The 15,541-nt window shown below is 47.8% G+C and overlaps 1 protein-coding gene across 1 annotated transcript in view; it reads right to left on the reverse strand.

Moving 5' to 3' along the window:
• Positions 1-15,541, reverse strand: part of PRDM16 (PR/SET domain 16) — a 136,738-nt gene that overhangs the window by 19,840 nt on the left and 101,357 nt on the right. Inside the window, 5 exon segments of the mRNA XM_037380049.1 lie at positions 1,378-1,465; positions 5,426-6,003; positions 6,005-6,828; positions 11,123-11,276; positions 11,785-11,932. Coding sequence (XP_037235946.1) covers positions 1,378-1,465; positions 5,426-6,003; positions 6,005-6,828; positions 11,123-11,276; positions 11,785-11,932 — 1,792 coding nt within the window.

Genomic DNA, 15,541 nt, shown 5'->3' on the forward strand with positions numbered 1-15,541 from the left:
TAACCAGACCTTCCACATCTTTTCATTGCCATGGGAAGAGGACGTGGTCAGGATTTCAGGAACAATGTTAATAAGCTTCCACCCAATGCTTGCTCCTACTCGGGGTCTGTACGTTTCTCATCATCTTGTTGGGTTGCTTTGCCACACTAGCTCCTCCCTGCTATCAGATTCTTTACAGGCAGATATCCCTACTATTCTAACTCACACAAACACAGGATGTTCCTGGCCAGCCTGTCACATTATCCAGCCTGTATGAAGGAAAAATCAGGGGAAGTTATTAACCAAACTCTGAGGCTGATGCGAAACAATGAGGGAACTAAGTTTAGCTGTGAAAGCAACCAGGACCCAGCTTTCACAAACCTGCAAGTTATTTATCTAAGGTGGGAAACATTATCAGAGGAGAACAATGCATGTGAATATAAAGGAGAGTACAATAAGGACCACATTGCTCAGCTCCCAGCATGCGCTCGCAGCAGGAGATGGAGGATAGCTGGCGACCATCGCACGGGAGAGGATGTCGGGCAGCGTGTGGCAGGACTCGCTGCGTGATCCTTCTGGAGCAGGGAATCCTAAGGGCAAAGAGTAATATCGCTGCTCGGAGAGTTCGTCTGTTGCTCATAAGGGGTTTTGGAAACTGGGGTTGGTTCCCATGAACAGTCTTGGTTGCACTGGACTTAGTTGCGCCTTTCAAATGCCCTGGGGTAAAAGCCTGGTCCGGCTGCTCTGTGGGCTGATGGGCTGGCATTCCCAGCCCAGCAAAATGGGAAAGCTGTCCTGCAGCATTTCCCATCGCTCTGCAGTGACTCAGACCTGAAGGAGATGCAGAGGGAGCAAATATCCGTGAGTTGTCAGAGGAACAGAGCCTAAAGCAGCTGGGCAGGAAGGAGAACACAAGTTCTCCGTCAGGTGTCCCGTCACCTTTTGGAGCAGGCAGAACTGAACCCCCATTCTCCCCTGCCCTGCAATTTCACACCTTCTAGATGACATAAGGGACCCTCAGACAGGTATAAAATGCTACTGCTCGGATGCCAGACGGTCCCCCACTTTGCACTGCTGCGGGTAACTGCACCAGGTGTTCCCAATGGAAAAATTCCGTAGGCACTCTGGCACGGGCAAGGGGAATTTGGCGACCATATGCACTGTCCAGACCTCACCCCTGTTTTGCTAATGCAAAAGAAACAGCAAGGCACAACTACCAGCATCCTCAAACCAGGTATGACATTAAAAGTATCTGAAAGTAACTGGCAGAAAGTAGTGGAGCTTCCAGTTGGGCTCTTGGGTGAGAAAGAGTCTGATCCAAGCGACCTGTCCGTACCAGCCCCACCTCAAACTTCTTGTCATTCAACCAACACCGCATACGAACGTCACTGCTTTTACCTGGGGGTGAAAAAGCAGCGGGGAGGGTCGCAGGTACTTCTCCTTTAGGGCACCCACAGGGTCTGTCACCTTCCGCTTCTCCACCCTGCTGGACAACAACACAGAGGGTTACATACCTTACAGGGCTACAGGCAGCAAAGACAGAGCCAAAACATTTGCCGAGGTGTTTCAGTTCTTGCTGTTCTCCTCCTGACACAAACATCCTTCTTCCCCTTCTACTGGATACTACAAATTATGACCCGCAAGTTACCCCACTAAAGGCACTGGATCCCCTCCTTTGGGTGCTATTTTTTTAGCCGTCAGCAGACTGACGACTAAGAAATTGTTTTGATCTTTCTATGTGAGAGCTAATGCCTCTGCTGTAGTGGTTTATAAGCCTCTGCTGTGGTGAAACATCATGAAAAAACCTACATTTACAGAAAAAGCAGCATTTAAGTGGGAGAAGCTCTAGAGTCCACAGCAGGCAGCCACTGCATGGAAAAAAATTGTCTTCAAGAGTTTACCTTAAGAGTTAACACGGGGCCAGACTTTGCAGCCCCAAGTGTGCTGAAATCACTAGGTGTTTCATATTTATTTCCTCCCTTGCAGCTGAGATATAATTTGCATTGAGTTTCTTTGGCAAGCATATACGGACAACAATTTAAAAAGTTAGGAACTGGTGGGAGATTTCTGAAGTGACTTAGGAACCCGAGTTCCTCTGATGTCGCTCTGGTCCATTCGAACATCCCATGCTTAAGCACCTTGCTATGGAGGAACGATCTATAGTTAGGCTCCTGGGTTTGAAAACAATTGGCTTCACTTTCACCAAATATTCTACTTGCAGGGAAAACGTGGTATGGAACCACCAAAAGGAGAAACCTAAATGTCCTCTGTGGGAAAAAAAAAGTGTTACGAAAAAACTCAAATAAATGCAGCTGCATCTTTAAATTACTGGAATAGAGTCCATCTCAGCTAAACTAGCAGAAATCCAATAGTAAGTAATTTTAACTACATTAGTCCAGCATAAATGAGAGCAAATTATTTTGCTGCATTTCAGCTGATTGGTGTGTGGATCAAATTACCGAAGAGTTTAAAAGAAGAGTCATGCAGCGTGCTATTTAGCGAACTGTACTTAATCTGCATTTCATTTTTCTTGGGTAGAAGAAAAGAGTAGAGCTGGGTTTGAAATGCAGTCAGAATCGCTGCGCCTTGGAAGGTGCGTGTTTTTACGGGCACGAGTTTTTAGAAAAGCGACAATCTGTAAAACAACACGTCAAAAGTCGCTGGCAGACGGTGAAAGAGCCCAGCACCGCCAGCGCCAGCCCGACCCGCGAAGCATCGCTCTCGGTGACGCGGCGTGGCCGGCCCCGGTGCCCCAGGGAATGTCCCCTGGCCCTGGTGGCCCCACAGGCAGCCCCACCGGCATCAGAAACGTAAGACCTCAGCAAAGTGACGGAGTTTCAAGCAGCTTTCCCATCTCCCGGTGCCGGGTAACGAGAACACAACCAACGTACAAACTTCCTCGTCAGAGCTGAATTCTGCGGCGAGCAGAGGATTAAGCTGATCTTTTCAGCCCAGTGCCTGAGAATGTTACCTTAACAAGGCTGAGCTAAAAACTGCATTGATTTCAGGCTGTCTGGCTGCATTAAATTATATCACCAGGAGAAAATGTCAAGGATTTAAGTGGCCTTTGGGAGAAAAATGAAGGAGCCAAATGATGTGAGAGAGTCTGATAAAGAGAAGTTTAGAAACAAAATATTTCCATATTTTTTAAGCTGGGACTTGGAAGCTCTGCTGTTTAGCTCATTACATCAGAAGTCTGATTCGCAAGCAACTCCACCGCTGACTTTCTATTTTAATATATTACTAAAACTATATGCATCCCATGGAATGCAACAAACGATGCCCCCATCCTTCACTTCCATCTGCCTTCGGGACCTTTACGGTTTTCCCGAGGCTGCTATTTTAATTGGCAACGGCTTTTTCAACCCATGTTATTTTAACATTCCTACTGAGAATGCCCAGAGGTGGCAGGATCCTAAGCTAACTCGAAGCTTTTGCCTTTCTCTCCCATTTATTTATTTTTTTTCCAGAAGTACTTTTTACAAAAATAAATGCCGGACTATTTACATCATTACTTATTTTTCCAGGAGGAGATGACCATGGTGGGTTGCAGACAGAATACATTACATATCCCGGGTTGTGATGCAGCCGTTTCCATCACAGATGGTAAGCATGCAAGCAAGCAACACAGCATCAACCCCGAGAGTGCTGGCAAAGCGAGAGACGCTTTCTTAATAGCGAGCAACGAGGGCTCACTAATCCTCATCTCAGCTGACAGTTCTTTGGCCTGGCTAGACATTGACATCATTTTTTCCCACAGTTATCAACTGTACAATAGCGGCAAGGCAGTGACATAGGTGCTGTTCTCCTGGCCCGCTTTGCCAGCCGGCGGCGAAGGCCACGCCACCCCGTTGTTGTTCGCAGCCCTTTGAACGCTCAAGGAACCATCCCGGCGCTGACATAATCGCTCTGTGGTGACTAGGAGTCCTTCCAGCGCTAAGGAAACACCAGCTTCTGCAGCACATCCATTAACTTCCAGCAGGCTGGGTTAGCACTAGGCTCCCCACACAACCCTGCGGCACATCTCACCGCTCGCATCTCACGCCACTCACACAAGCACAGGCCACCCGCTGCCAGGAACCGGCTGTTTAATTAGCAACGGGGCCCAGGAGCCCTTGGGGCCGAACCCATGTACCGAAATGGGTGTTATGAAGCATCCTGTCCTATGGGAGAACAAACTGCCATGTTAACGACTACATCAGACTGGTTCAGGACACCTCTTTCCACTGGATTTTGCTAAAAACAAACACGGACATTGCTGAAAACAAGCACAGACTTTGCTAAAAACAAGCACGGACTTTGCTAAAAAATAAGCATGGACTTTGCTAAAAACAAGCACAGACTTTGCTAAAAACAAGCACAGACTTTGCTAAAAAACAAGCAAACGGTATTTGCTAAAAACAAGCGCACACTTTGCTAAAAACAAGCAAACGGTATTCGCTATGCAACAAACAGCTCTCACCCCCAGCAGGACAATAACAAGGGTAGTGCCAGTGCCTGGATGGGGAATAGACAAACTTACTGATGCCCTCACCATAAAGCTTAAAATAACCTTCCTTTACAAGCAGGTGTTATACAAAGCTCTAAAATGACAAAAGACTTAAGTCTTCCCTTTGCATCTTCTTTGGAACTCATGCCTTCTGGAAGTTTAACTGGTGTTTAGCTAACTCCATCCCGTCTGCTTTACACATGCCTTTCGTGTCCGGCTTATTCTAGGCATGACATAACACACTGGGCCTTCCCCAAAACCCCGCCGTTTCAAGTGAAACTACAAAACCCTTGTTATCTTCTAAGAGATATTAAGCCTGCAAGAAACATGTCTGGGAGAGATCCAGATAACCACACGCCACCGTGTACTGACACACGACTTGTTACTCCAGACCTACAAATGTTTCAAAGGTCTGGGTCCACCGCAGCAGCTCCTATGAACTGAAAATCTCTAAGAAAAGGAATTGGAAAGAAGAAGTGGAAAGGGGGGATGGGTAGAAAGGTGAAGTGGCTCACAAAAGGCCATCAAGTAAGTCAGTGGGAGAGCTGCATTTCCAGGCTCCCAGGGCTCCTGACTCATTCCCAAGCCATGAGAGCCTGGGCTCCGAGGCATCTGAACTCTGCATTCTTATCGAATCAAACCTCTGGAATTTCCCCAGCAGAAGTGCCATCTTAGCGTTGGCTCGTGGGAGAGTCCTTAAATAGGTCAAGTTTCTTCTTTATCAAAATAAGGATGTGTACTTTATACATATTGATTATGAGTGCCCCTTTCAATTATTCAGCCCTTTCAATCCAGAAAATTCAACGTGCTGTGACAAAGGACAGAGAATTACAACCAACTGCAGCAGAGTGTCGCTGCCCTCTTTAAACAACCTACATCCCAACCTGCCTCCAGTTGCCACGTCAGCTAGAAAATTAGCTCGTTAGAGGAAATGCTTAAGGCAGGGTATGTTAATACCTGTATATGGGGTCCATGAAAAAGGGTGATGGCTTAGCATAGTGCAGGGATGGCTGCTGAGGCAGTTGAGACTGGGAAATCTTGGGTAAGACTTCACTTGCCATTAGCTTCCTCTCCCCATAAATGTGGTTTTTCCGTGGCTCTCTCCCTCCGTTCTGACTGGCTCGGATGCGGTTGCCAATGCTCAGGTCCAGCGGCTGTTCTTCCCCTGAAGACGGGGCTGGCAGGACCTTAGGTGGCGGCAAGATTGGCTTCATCTCTTTTGGCTTTGTGGTGAGATCGAAGGGTGACTCCGAGCTGGTGCTGCCTACTTTGTGGAGGTCCCTGGGTGACTTTGGTTCTGCCTTGACCAGCAAGTTGTGATTGAGGGTCCGCTCCGTGAAAGGGTAGAGTGAATGGGGGAAATTGGGGAGGAACTGAAAAGGGAACATGGAATGATAGGGGAGCGAACCCATCTTTTTCTCCTGCATCCCCATAAAGCCAGGCCCAAAATACTTCTCTGCAATGGAGGCAATAGCTTTAATGGAGTCATTGGCTGCTCCCGTGGTAGGCAGCAGGTGCTCTTCAGGGGGGGGGAAAGAAGGAATGCTGAGAATAGAAGAGAGGGATCTCACTTGTGTTGTTGGTGGAGCTTGCAGACACAGAGCTGCTGACAAAATCTGGCTTGCTCTCCATTTGTTTGCTCTTTTCTTTCGTTTTGTCCCTGTCACTCTCTGCGTCACTGTCCAGGTCAGAGCCGGTGCCGGTAGTGGTGTCCAGATCTGTGCCTGTGGTTGTATTGACGTCCTCAAAGTCACTGCCGTCGGACATGTCACTGTTCCTGGCTTTTAGCTTCTCCAGGTAGGAGTTTTCCAGGCTGCTCTCACATTTCTCCTCCCCTGAGGTGGGCTGGTTGCTGTTGCTCACTGCAGAGATCAGAGGAAGCGCTGGGTTCCCAAGGGGGCTTGGGAGCTTTGCGTCGGGAGTGTGGTTGAGGGGGCTTTTGAGCAGTTGCGTGGGTGGTAACAAGGGGGGCCTGGGGTATAGAGATGGTGGGAAAATCCCTGGGAATCCTGGAGTGAGGGCAGGAAACGCTGGGGGGGCAGGTGAGAACGGAAGCCCCCCCGGGTGCGGGCGGGATGGAAAATAATCATTAAATCCCAGGCTGGTGTGATTGAGGTTGGGAGAGGGCTTGGATTTGTCCATCATGGAAGTGGGCGTTAGGGGGAGGCCAGGGGCAAAAATCCCCCCCGGGTTGTAATGGTTCTTGCCCTCGCAGAAGCGCCGGTGCTTGTTGAGGGAGGAGGTAGTGCTGAACATCTGGCCGCAGTCCTTGCACTTGATCTGGGTGCGACAGTCCGCATGCATCCGCTTGTGACGGCAGAGGTTGGAGAACTGCGTGTAGGATTTGTGACAGACCTCACCTAAAGCATCAACAGAAACCAACAACAAAAGCGATATGAAATTAACAGCAAATGGCAGGGAGCTCAGCGGGCGCTTCAGCAGCGTCCCCCACCCGTACCCCTGAAATGTCCCTTCCCCCAAGGGCGAGGAGGTAAATGGCAGCCAGAGCCTGGACCCCTGGAAACTCGCCTCCGCATCCCTCCTGCTGGCGCTTCCCTCCGTAGCCTTCAGCACACCGCTTAGTCTCTTTGGGGTTCAGCTCCCCCCATATAAAACCAGGCTCCTGAGCCCAGCAGGTCCCCTCGGTCCACGGGAAAAGCTGTCTCCCTCTCCCAGCATTCGTACGGGGTCAGCCCCCCCGAGCCGCGATCCCGGCTACGCTCAGGAAAGGAAGGGGCAGCCTGGGAGCCGCGGCGCTGGGAGAGCCAGGATGGGGAGCAGGCTGAGGGAGAGCGGACAGAGCAAAGCACCGCTGGGAGCCCAGGCATCGCCCGTCCAGCTGCCACCACGGCAAGGTGACACCACCCTTCCCCTCCACAACCCTCTCAACAAGCCACCTTCTATGTGTGAGGGGATGCACTACTCCTGTTCCAAGTATTTTTTGGAATTTCCCATAAAGATAATTATGTGTTTTAATGATAATATCGATTCATATTAGCTAGCCTGCTTTCCCTGTAGTCCTGGCATGGCAGGAAGCGCTGAAGGCTGAAGGGAGAAGAATTTTGCCTCATTTAATCAAACGTACCCTTTCTTTAATGCCATTAATAGTAAGTAACCACTCCATAGGGATGTTCTATAAATACTTTGCCAGCCAGGCCTCGGTTCAGCTAGAAGCGGGGTGAGATCTTGTAGTCGTTAAATTAGTAAGACACCCTAGCAATGCTAAGTTAACGCTACACCGGTGTTTTCTTTAACGACCTGTAAATACTAAGCTTTCAAAATGTGAATTTTTATGACCCCTTTCACCTGCAGCCTTTGCTGGTGTGGAAGGAACAGGGCAAAGGAAGAAAAAAATCCCACCCAAACTCTTCTGTGTATGAAAACACCATAACTTTTTATTATCTGATGCCTCTTTCAACATGGGAATAAATTCTACTTAGTGAATTAACACGCTGCTTTCACTGGAGAACTGCTGTTACCACCTTTTTGTAAACATGGAAACTGGGACAAACAGAGGGAAAGGGGATCGCTCGGAGATGGGCAGGGAAGGGCCCACCCCCCCGATACCCAGTCCTCCAGCTCCATGACGGAGCGGTCCTTCCCTCCTTCCTCCCAGCTTTTACTGACAGGTACCTGCAAGCCCGACTTTCCCTGTATTTCACCCTAAATCTTTAGGATTTACAGCAGCGTTTGAATATCAAATGTTTGTCAGCTGAGTTATTTCAGCTCTGAAAATATAAGGGGAAGCCCCTTCTGTCAAAATCCAGAGCAAAGATTATTAAAATTTAATAAATTTGACATTTGTGTTCGAATTAACATCCCAAAATTCAGTGGGTTGTCACTGAAGGGCCTGCTGGGTCTGGTTTCTGACTGCACTAGGAATTTAGCATGAGCCATCTTTCCTCACAGTATTTCAGCCTTTCTGCTCTGGACCCAGATACAGGAGCTGCAAAGGAAGCACAGAAGGAGGAGAACTAGAAAGTCACCACAAGAGTTTCAGGGTTTGACTAACAGCGTGTTCAAATGAGCATGCTAAAGCCGCCCCTAGTTTTTGGCCATCACACCTTAAAACCTTGTTCCAGGTCTTCTGAACTACTGTTATTGCAGCCATACAGCATTATGGCTGTTAGGTGTACTAATTCAGCTATTCAGACCTTCAAAGAAAGGGTTTCTTTAGGTTATTTACTTCATTTTAAAATGTTTTCTTAGAAAAGCATCTAAACAGAACTCTTCATGGGAACCCTACTCGATTTATTTTCTATAAAGCTAACAGTCCATTAGATGCAACAATCCCCGTTCCTATAGAAATTTAAGCAGAAGGATACGCCAGCAGCCATGTAACGCACAAGTCCCACAAACTCCTTCTGTCCCTGCAGGCTGCTCCTGTGCTTTGCCATCACCAGGGATGCGCTGGCCACGGGACCCTCAGCGGGATGCCAAGTGCCGCATCCCCGCAGGCATGGCCAGCTGAACCCAGCACAGCCGGGTCACGGCTGCCTCTCAGGTTTGATACCCTCGGTCCCAGGATGGGTGAGTATTTTTCTTGTCCTGCTCGTCTATTTTTTAAAGAAAATATTTTTAATATATATTTTTATAAATTTTAAATATTTTAATATATTTTTTAAAATACATTTTAAATATTTTTTAATATTTAAAACCTTTAGGGTTGCGGGAGTGACCGTGTGTGTCCAAACAAACAGGCAGGTGCAAATACTTCCACGTGTAAAGATACCACGAGTAAGCTCCCTCTCCAATTACTAGTAATATCTGAATACATGTCACATTTGGGTGGATTTCTTTAAAAGATGCTTGTCTATTTTTCTTCCCAGAACAAAACTACCTCTTTCTAATTTTAATCATCTCCCCTGCCATGTGCCAAGGGATGCTATATTGTGGTTTAGAAGATACGCACAAGTTTATAACAAATGGCTCGTCTGCTTAAGCAGATTCTACCACAACTGAGTGCTCTTTTCTGAGTTTTCACTGGCTCAACACTCTGCTTGTGGTGGATGCACTATTTTTATTGTATGCATTCGCAATATTACAAAAAAGAAGTTATACTGTTCCCATGTAGCAAAACTTTATGAGAAGACTAAGGATAACGAAAGCCAAGTCTGCCAAGGGAATCAGGTTCTGGTTTTCCCTTTTCCACGCCAGAATGAGTTGCTAGATATAGATGATGCTGCATAAAATTCCCTAAAGGAAAGTGCTACGGATACGACAGCAGACATCATCATTCTAAAACAGGGAAAACTGGAAAACATTTGGTGAAATCTCCAGTTAGAGAATGATTCAGTAACCCTGCATGTGATGTCCCCTCTTGCCATCCTGTATTCTGCAGCAATAGTTATGGGTTCAGGGTTTTTTTTAATGACAAGTATAATATTGTGAAAAACAAACACACACACACCCTCCCCCCACCCCAAATCCTTCTCTTCCACGGAATAGGAAAGAAAAACTCCAGCGAATCCTGCCTCACGGCTTCCCTGAAGTGGCTAATGGATTCCATACTCAGGCATGTGACTCCACCTGGCACATCTGAGCTAGGCAGGATCAGCCTCCAGTTGTTTCACACACTGATTTAGACTGACAACTCCCTAATTCTTATGAGGTGAGAGTGAGGAGATTATGAGAAGAAATCATTCATCTCACTGCAGCGATACTATGAGATTCCAATTATCTCTTTCATGTGCCCGTCATCAAATGAAAGATTGCATCAAAATGAGCAATAAGAGTATTTTTTCTTCCTCCACTGACACCCATCTGATTATCTCAGAACACGTTAATGAAACGAGTCTCCCAGGATACTCTTGCATACTGTTCCCATTATACCAACAGGGAAAAAAAGGCAGGAGTGGGTTCAGTGGCTTCCCTACCGTAACATCAAAGCCTGGAATCAAACACAGATCCTGTCCTGTGCTTGAGCTACGCTGTCTGAAGAGTGCCAGGAAGCAGTCCCGAAAGTTTCTATAGCTTTGTTGTGACACAATCCACTTTTCTGCACAGTTATCAAAATCCAATAGGTGCTGTGTCAATTAAAAAAATATACTACCCCAAGAACGACAAGAAATGAGATGAATGGCTCTCAAGGGAAATGAGAAATATTCCACTAAAGAGAGCACTAAGGACACAGTTAATCTGCTATTTATTTGGCTTCCAAGCATTATCTAGATGAAACATGCAGTAAATAAAGAAGGCAAAAACTCTTTAAAAAACACCTTCTTCTTGTCTCTGTGACTATTCCAAATTCTTTACAACGGCTACAGGATTTGAGGCACCCCTGAAAAACATTTAGATCAGGCCATGTCAGCTATTTATTTATGTCACCAACATGAACATTCCAAAATTATTAAGGAAAAAAAGACGAGAGAAAGAAAAGATATGAGAAAATGGCATCGCTAGGACTGCTGAGAGACTCAGCTTTTAACTTGTCAAGAAAGTCAAAAACTGCCATGGATGTTTACTGAAAAAACAGGGAGCATAAAAAAAAAAAAAGGGGGGGGGGGCGCGGAATTGCTGCGGAATTTCATCTTGTGCTCTGACCTATAAAATTACAGCGGCTGCTCACAGAGGGACAGCTAGTACTGGGGGGCCCTGCAGGATACGTGCAATTATAGCAAAAGCCGGAGCTCGGTGATGGCCGTGACAACTTACATATGAAAGGTTTGACAGTGCTGTGAATGTGCTTGTGTTGTTTGAGGCCAGAAGAGGTGGCAAAGGTTTTGCCGCAGTCGGGGCAGGCATGTGCCCGTGCGCCCACGTGCTGGGATCGGATGTGCCGCTGGAGGTTGCTGGGGTCCGTAAACACCTGAAAGAGAAAACACCTTGAGGAAGGGGAAGCACAGCAGTAGGGAGAAGAGCCCGTATGTCAAAAGCGTGACTTTTTGCATTTACTTTTTTTGGTATGTCTCCACCACTCCTGGCTTTGGGAGAGCGGGGTATTCACCTCCCGCTGCAAACACCTAATGAACCGAGCAGGGCTGAGCTGTGTCCTGCCAGGCTGCCGGCACCGTGCAGTGCTCCCAGTTTAAGAGCTGTTTGCTTGCCCACATCTGCCCCACGCAAGGTCACCGCCGCCCCGGCAGCCTCTCCAGCACCCGGGAAAAGCCCAACGGCCAGTGGCTCGGGGCAAGGCTGAGCTCCACATCCAAACCATGATGCCGGGGCCAGCTGAGACACCTCTCTCCCTGTGTCACCAAGCCAGAGCACCAAACCACACCAGCACGGGTAACCCATCCTCTGAACCCCTTCCCCCAGGTCCCAGCACACAGCCCCCCAGGCCAAGCTGCTCATGGTAACCGTGTCCTGCACCGTACCTTCACACAGTTTTCACATTCAAACCGTTTCCCACTGTCGTGAGACATTTGGTGACGAATCAGGTTGGATTTCCAGTTGAAAGCCTTGGGACACTGGTCACACTTGTACTCCCTCTCCTCGGTGTGGATTACCATGTGCTGCTCCAGGCTGGGGAAGAGAGACAGGCTGACCTCGCACAGCAGCCCCCAGCCCCCCAGCCGGCGGCGAGCGGAGCCCAGCTCCCCGCGCCCACCTCAACCTGGCGGGCACTCGCTGCCAAGGCACATACCGTTACAGAACTCCTGCCCCATATCGGGGAGGTTTGAAACCCAGAGAAGCAACTAGAGATGGTGATAGAGAAACAGGCTGCGAGCCTGGGGGGTCCGGGGGGGTGGGGGGGTTGGCCAGGACCGGCTGCTGCTGCAGGGGGTGAATGCAAAGGGCTTCGTGAACAGGGGGTGAGCAGCATGTCGACAGGTGAATACGATTTCTTTTTTTTGCCATTTATTTCACAGATGGAAGCTGCCCTATTCCGCCTCAAAACGTCACTGTGTTTTATGGTATTTCTTATTAAATACCCGAGTCCATTTACAAGGGGGAAAAGGAAGGTAAAGCCAGACCTGACCCCGCAGGTTCCTGAAGGGAAAAATGAGCACTTTGTGACCAAGACTTCCATGGCATCCCCACAGGGAAAGACAAGATATTAGCTGTTGCTGCTGAGACTATCACATTGCCGTTTTCATGGGCACAAAGCCCACAGCTTCCCAGAACACAGCAACTTAACATTGGAAAGAAACATGATAAGGTGCAAACACATTTCACTTCTAAATGTCAGACATCTTTGATTACTTAACTCGGCAATTGCGACTTCTGCCAACTGGCAGCCTCTCCCAAACCGGGAGGATGATGGCAAACCGAAGCGGCTGCTGAAACAAGGCCACGGCGGGGATGGCTTGAGAGCCAGGCGTGGGGAGCTGCGTTATCCCCCACGCAGCAGCAGGCAGCTGAGCCACCGGCCCCGGCGCGATGCTCCGCGGAGGTCACCGTCAGTGGCAGGGGGGCAGGGACGGAGCCGGGGAAACTGTTCTGCTGGGGATGGAGTGCTGTAAAATGTACCGAGTGGGCTGGAAATCCCGCTCGTCTCAGGCCAGCCCCGAGAAACAAAGGAAAAAAACTGTGTCCTTTGCTGCCGTCAGCGTAGCTGAAGGAGAGTTACAAATACTCCTACTTACTGTGAATTCTGATGGACAAACACGTGAAATCTACTACTGCCTGAAATCCCCTACAGATCGATATTAAACGTTCCTATGGAACTTTAAAGCATGGCTGTATTTTTTATAGGAGCATTAAAACTAAACACTACTGGAAAATCCTGCCAGTCTTCATTAAATGGTACAGGACAGCTTCCCAGCAGATAACCCCTGGGCATTTCCACAGAGCCTGAGGGATTTAGAAACCTCGAAACTGATCCAGCCTTGACACATCCACAGGACTGCACTGCTCTGGTTGTCCGCAGCTGCCTACGGGGAGCCGGTCCCCAGCGGGACCATACGCCGACAGGCACCCCAGCACCAGCCCGCGCCGAGGCGGAGCAGGATGGACCTGACACTGGCATCCTCTGCAATTCCCAGTGTAAAGGCTAACAGCACGGGCAGCTGACTAGCACTGAAATCTTTGTGCCCTGAAGGCATTTGCTGGCCCAGGAACAAGGGCAACCTCGTGGAAGGTGGCTCCATCACAGGTGGGCTTGGTGCGAAATGCTACATACGAATCCAAGCAGCCACCAGCCTGCCCCTTCCTTCCTTCAAGTCAGATAGTTCATATTCCTGAACATGCCCCTTACAAACTGCCAATTCACTAATTTTAAAGAAGCAATATTCATTTTGCTAAAGAAATGGTGTTCTTAACACTACAGAATTTTTTACACGTACAAAGAAATATATATCTTTCATATACATATACAAAAGTATGTTCCTGTTAACTGTGATTTATGAGCTTATTTAGAGCAAATATGGACAAACTAATAGGCTGTTTAGAGGCAAGTGCCTACTGGGATTAGCAAAACATTTATTTATTTAGTCAGCTGCTAAATGCTCAATTTTAGTTCCCCAGTGGCCCTCTTGATTTGATCTGTATTAACTTCCGAAAAATTATAAGACCATCAAGGTACTGACTGGATATAGTCTGTGTTTCAGTGTCTTTCTGAGAACATAAAATGCAGCAGATCGATGGGGGAGGGATAGGGGTGAACATTCTCTCCCAGCTCCATCAAGTCCATCAGCATGTTGCTGACTTACATCTTTCCCCTGTCAAAAACCTGAACTTTATATTATTTGCTCAAGAAAACCCCAACGCAAAAGTTTGGAATCCATCGTCTACAAGGCAAGGCACCCAATGAGCCCAGGAGCCTCTAACCACTCCAGACATTTTCCAAGCATACAGGTCTGTGGCTCATGACTCCAGAGTATTTCCATCTTCCTTCAGTTGGAGATACCTTAAAGAGGCCCCTCCATCACCTAGGGGTGCTCAAAAGTTGGGAATCCATGCTAGCACACACATGGGCTTCTGCCTCAGGCTCGAGATGCTTGTGCTGAGCCCACCGATGACCGGTGGATGCTCTGCCACATCTCCTTCTTAATCACTAGGTCTGTGAAGTAACTGTTCAGAGTGATGATTCAGAAGAATCAAAATGGGAAGAAGGTCCTGAAAACAAATCGGGACAGGGCTTCTAAAATGGGTGTTCTGTCCTTGGCCCTCCCCCAGGGTTTTTGACCTGACTTTGAACAAGTCATTTGTTTGTCCCTCCTGCCTACCGACACTGAGAAGCAGTGCCTGCTCCGGAGCCCTCCGCTCCACCGCCAGCGATGCTCGCAAGGGGAATGTGCCCCGTGCTGAGCCAAGGCTTGGATAGAGTCCCGGTCTGACCTACCCTCTCCCCCCCAAAACCCGAGGGAAACTGGAACCTTAACTCAGCCGCATCATTTGAACAGCCAGAATTAGCTCCGCCAGACGACTCTGAACATCTTATTCACAGGGATGTGTAATCACTAAAGGGACTTTTTCCCCTTAAAATTTTCCTGCTTCTCTTAACCCCTGCAAAACAGAGACCATGGAAGTCCAGCCCCCGGGGGCAGCCAAGGAACGCACAGATGTTACAAAGAGGAGAGGACCCATACATTTCATAGGGGTATTTCCTGAATTAACATACGAACTACAGAGTGCTGGAAGCTAAAGAGGAAAAAGTTTCTAACACAGCCAGAGAGATAAAAGAATTGGAACTTCCACTGAAATCATAGACATTTAAAACATTTAAAGGATGTTCTCCTTTTCTTGTCAGGTAAAGAAATTAAGAGAATTGCAGCCTCCTAGTAGCTAATCAACAACGTAGAAACACAGGGTGAGGAATAAAGATAGCAAACTGTGCTACCAGAACGGCTACACAGCTGTCACGGGCAGACAGTATCTATTACCAACCCCTACAACACCCACAACACAGCCAGAGCCAAGCTTTTCAATACAGATAAACTAGTGGAATGTTCCTTCTGTTTCACCTTTCTCTGTTTTTTTTAAATCAGGTTTTTTTCTTCACTTACGTAGATAAAAGAACTGAAAGCAACAACATAATTAGGTTCAAAATGACTAATGCTGGTGAACATCATCTTTTTAATTTTTTACCTGAAATGAAACAGACCTTATACTGGCTTTAAACTCACTGGTTTTGCTCTACTTATATAGCACATGGCAGAGGACTGCCAGTTCTCACAAGGTTGTAACTTG

Source organism: Falco rusticolus, chromosome 3 (genome assembly GCF_015220075.1).
Source record: "Falco rusticolus isolate bFalRus1 chromosome 3, bFalRus1.pri, whole genome shotgun sequence".
Lineage (NCBI taxonomy): Eukaryota > Metazoa > Chordata > Aves > Falconiformes > Falconidae > Falco > Falco rusticolus.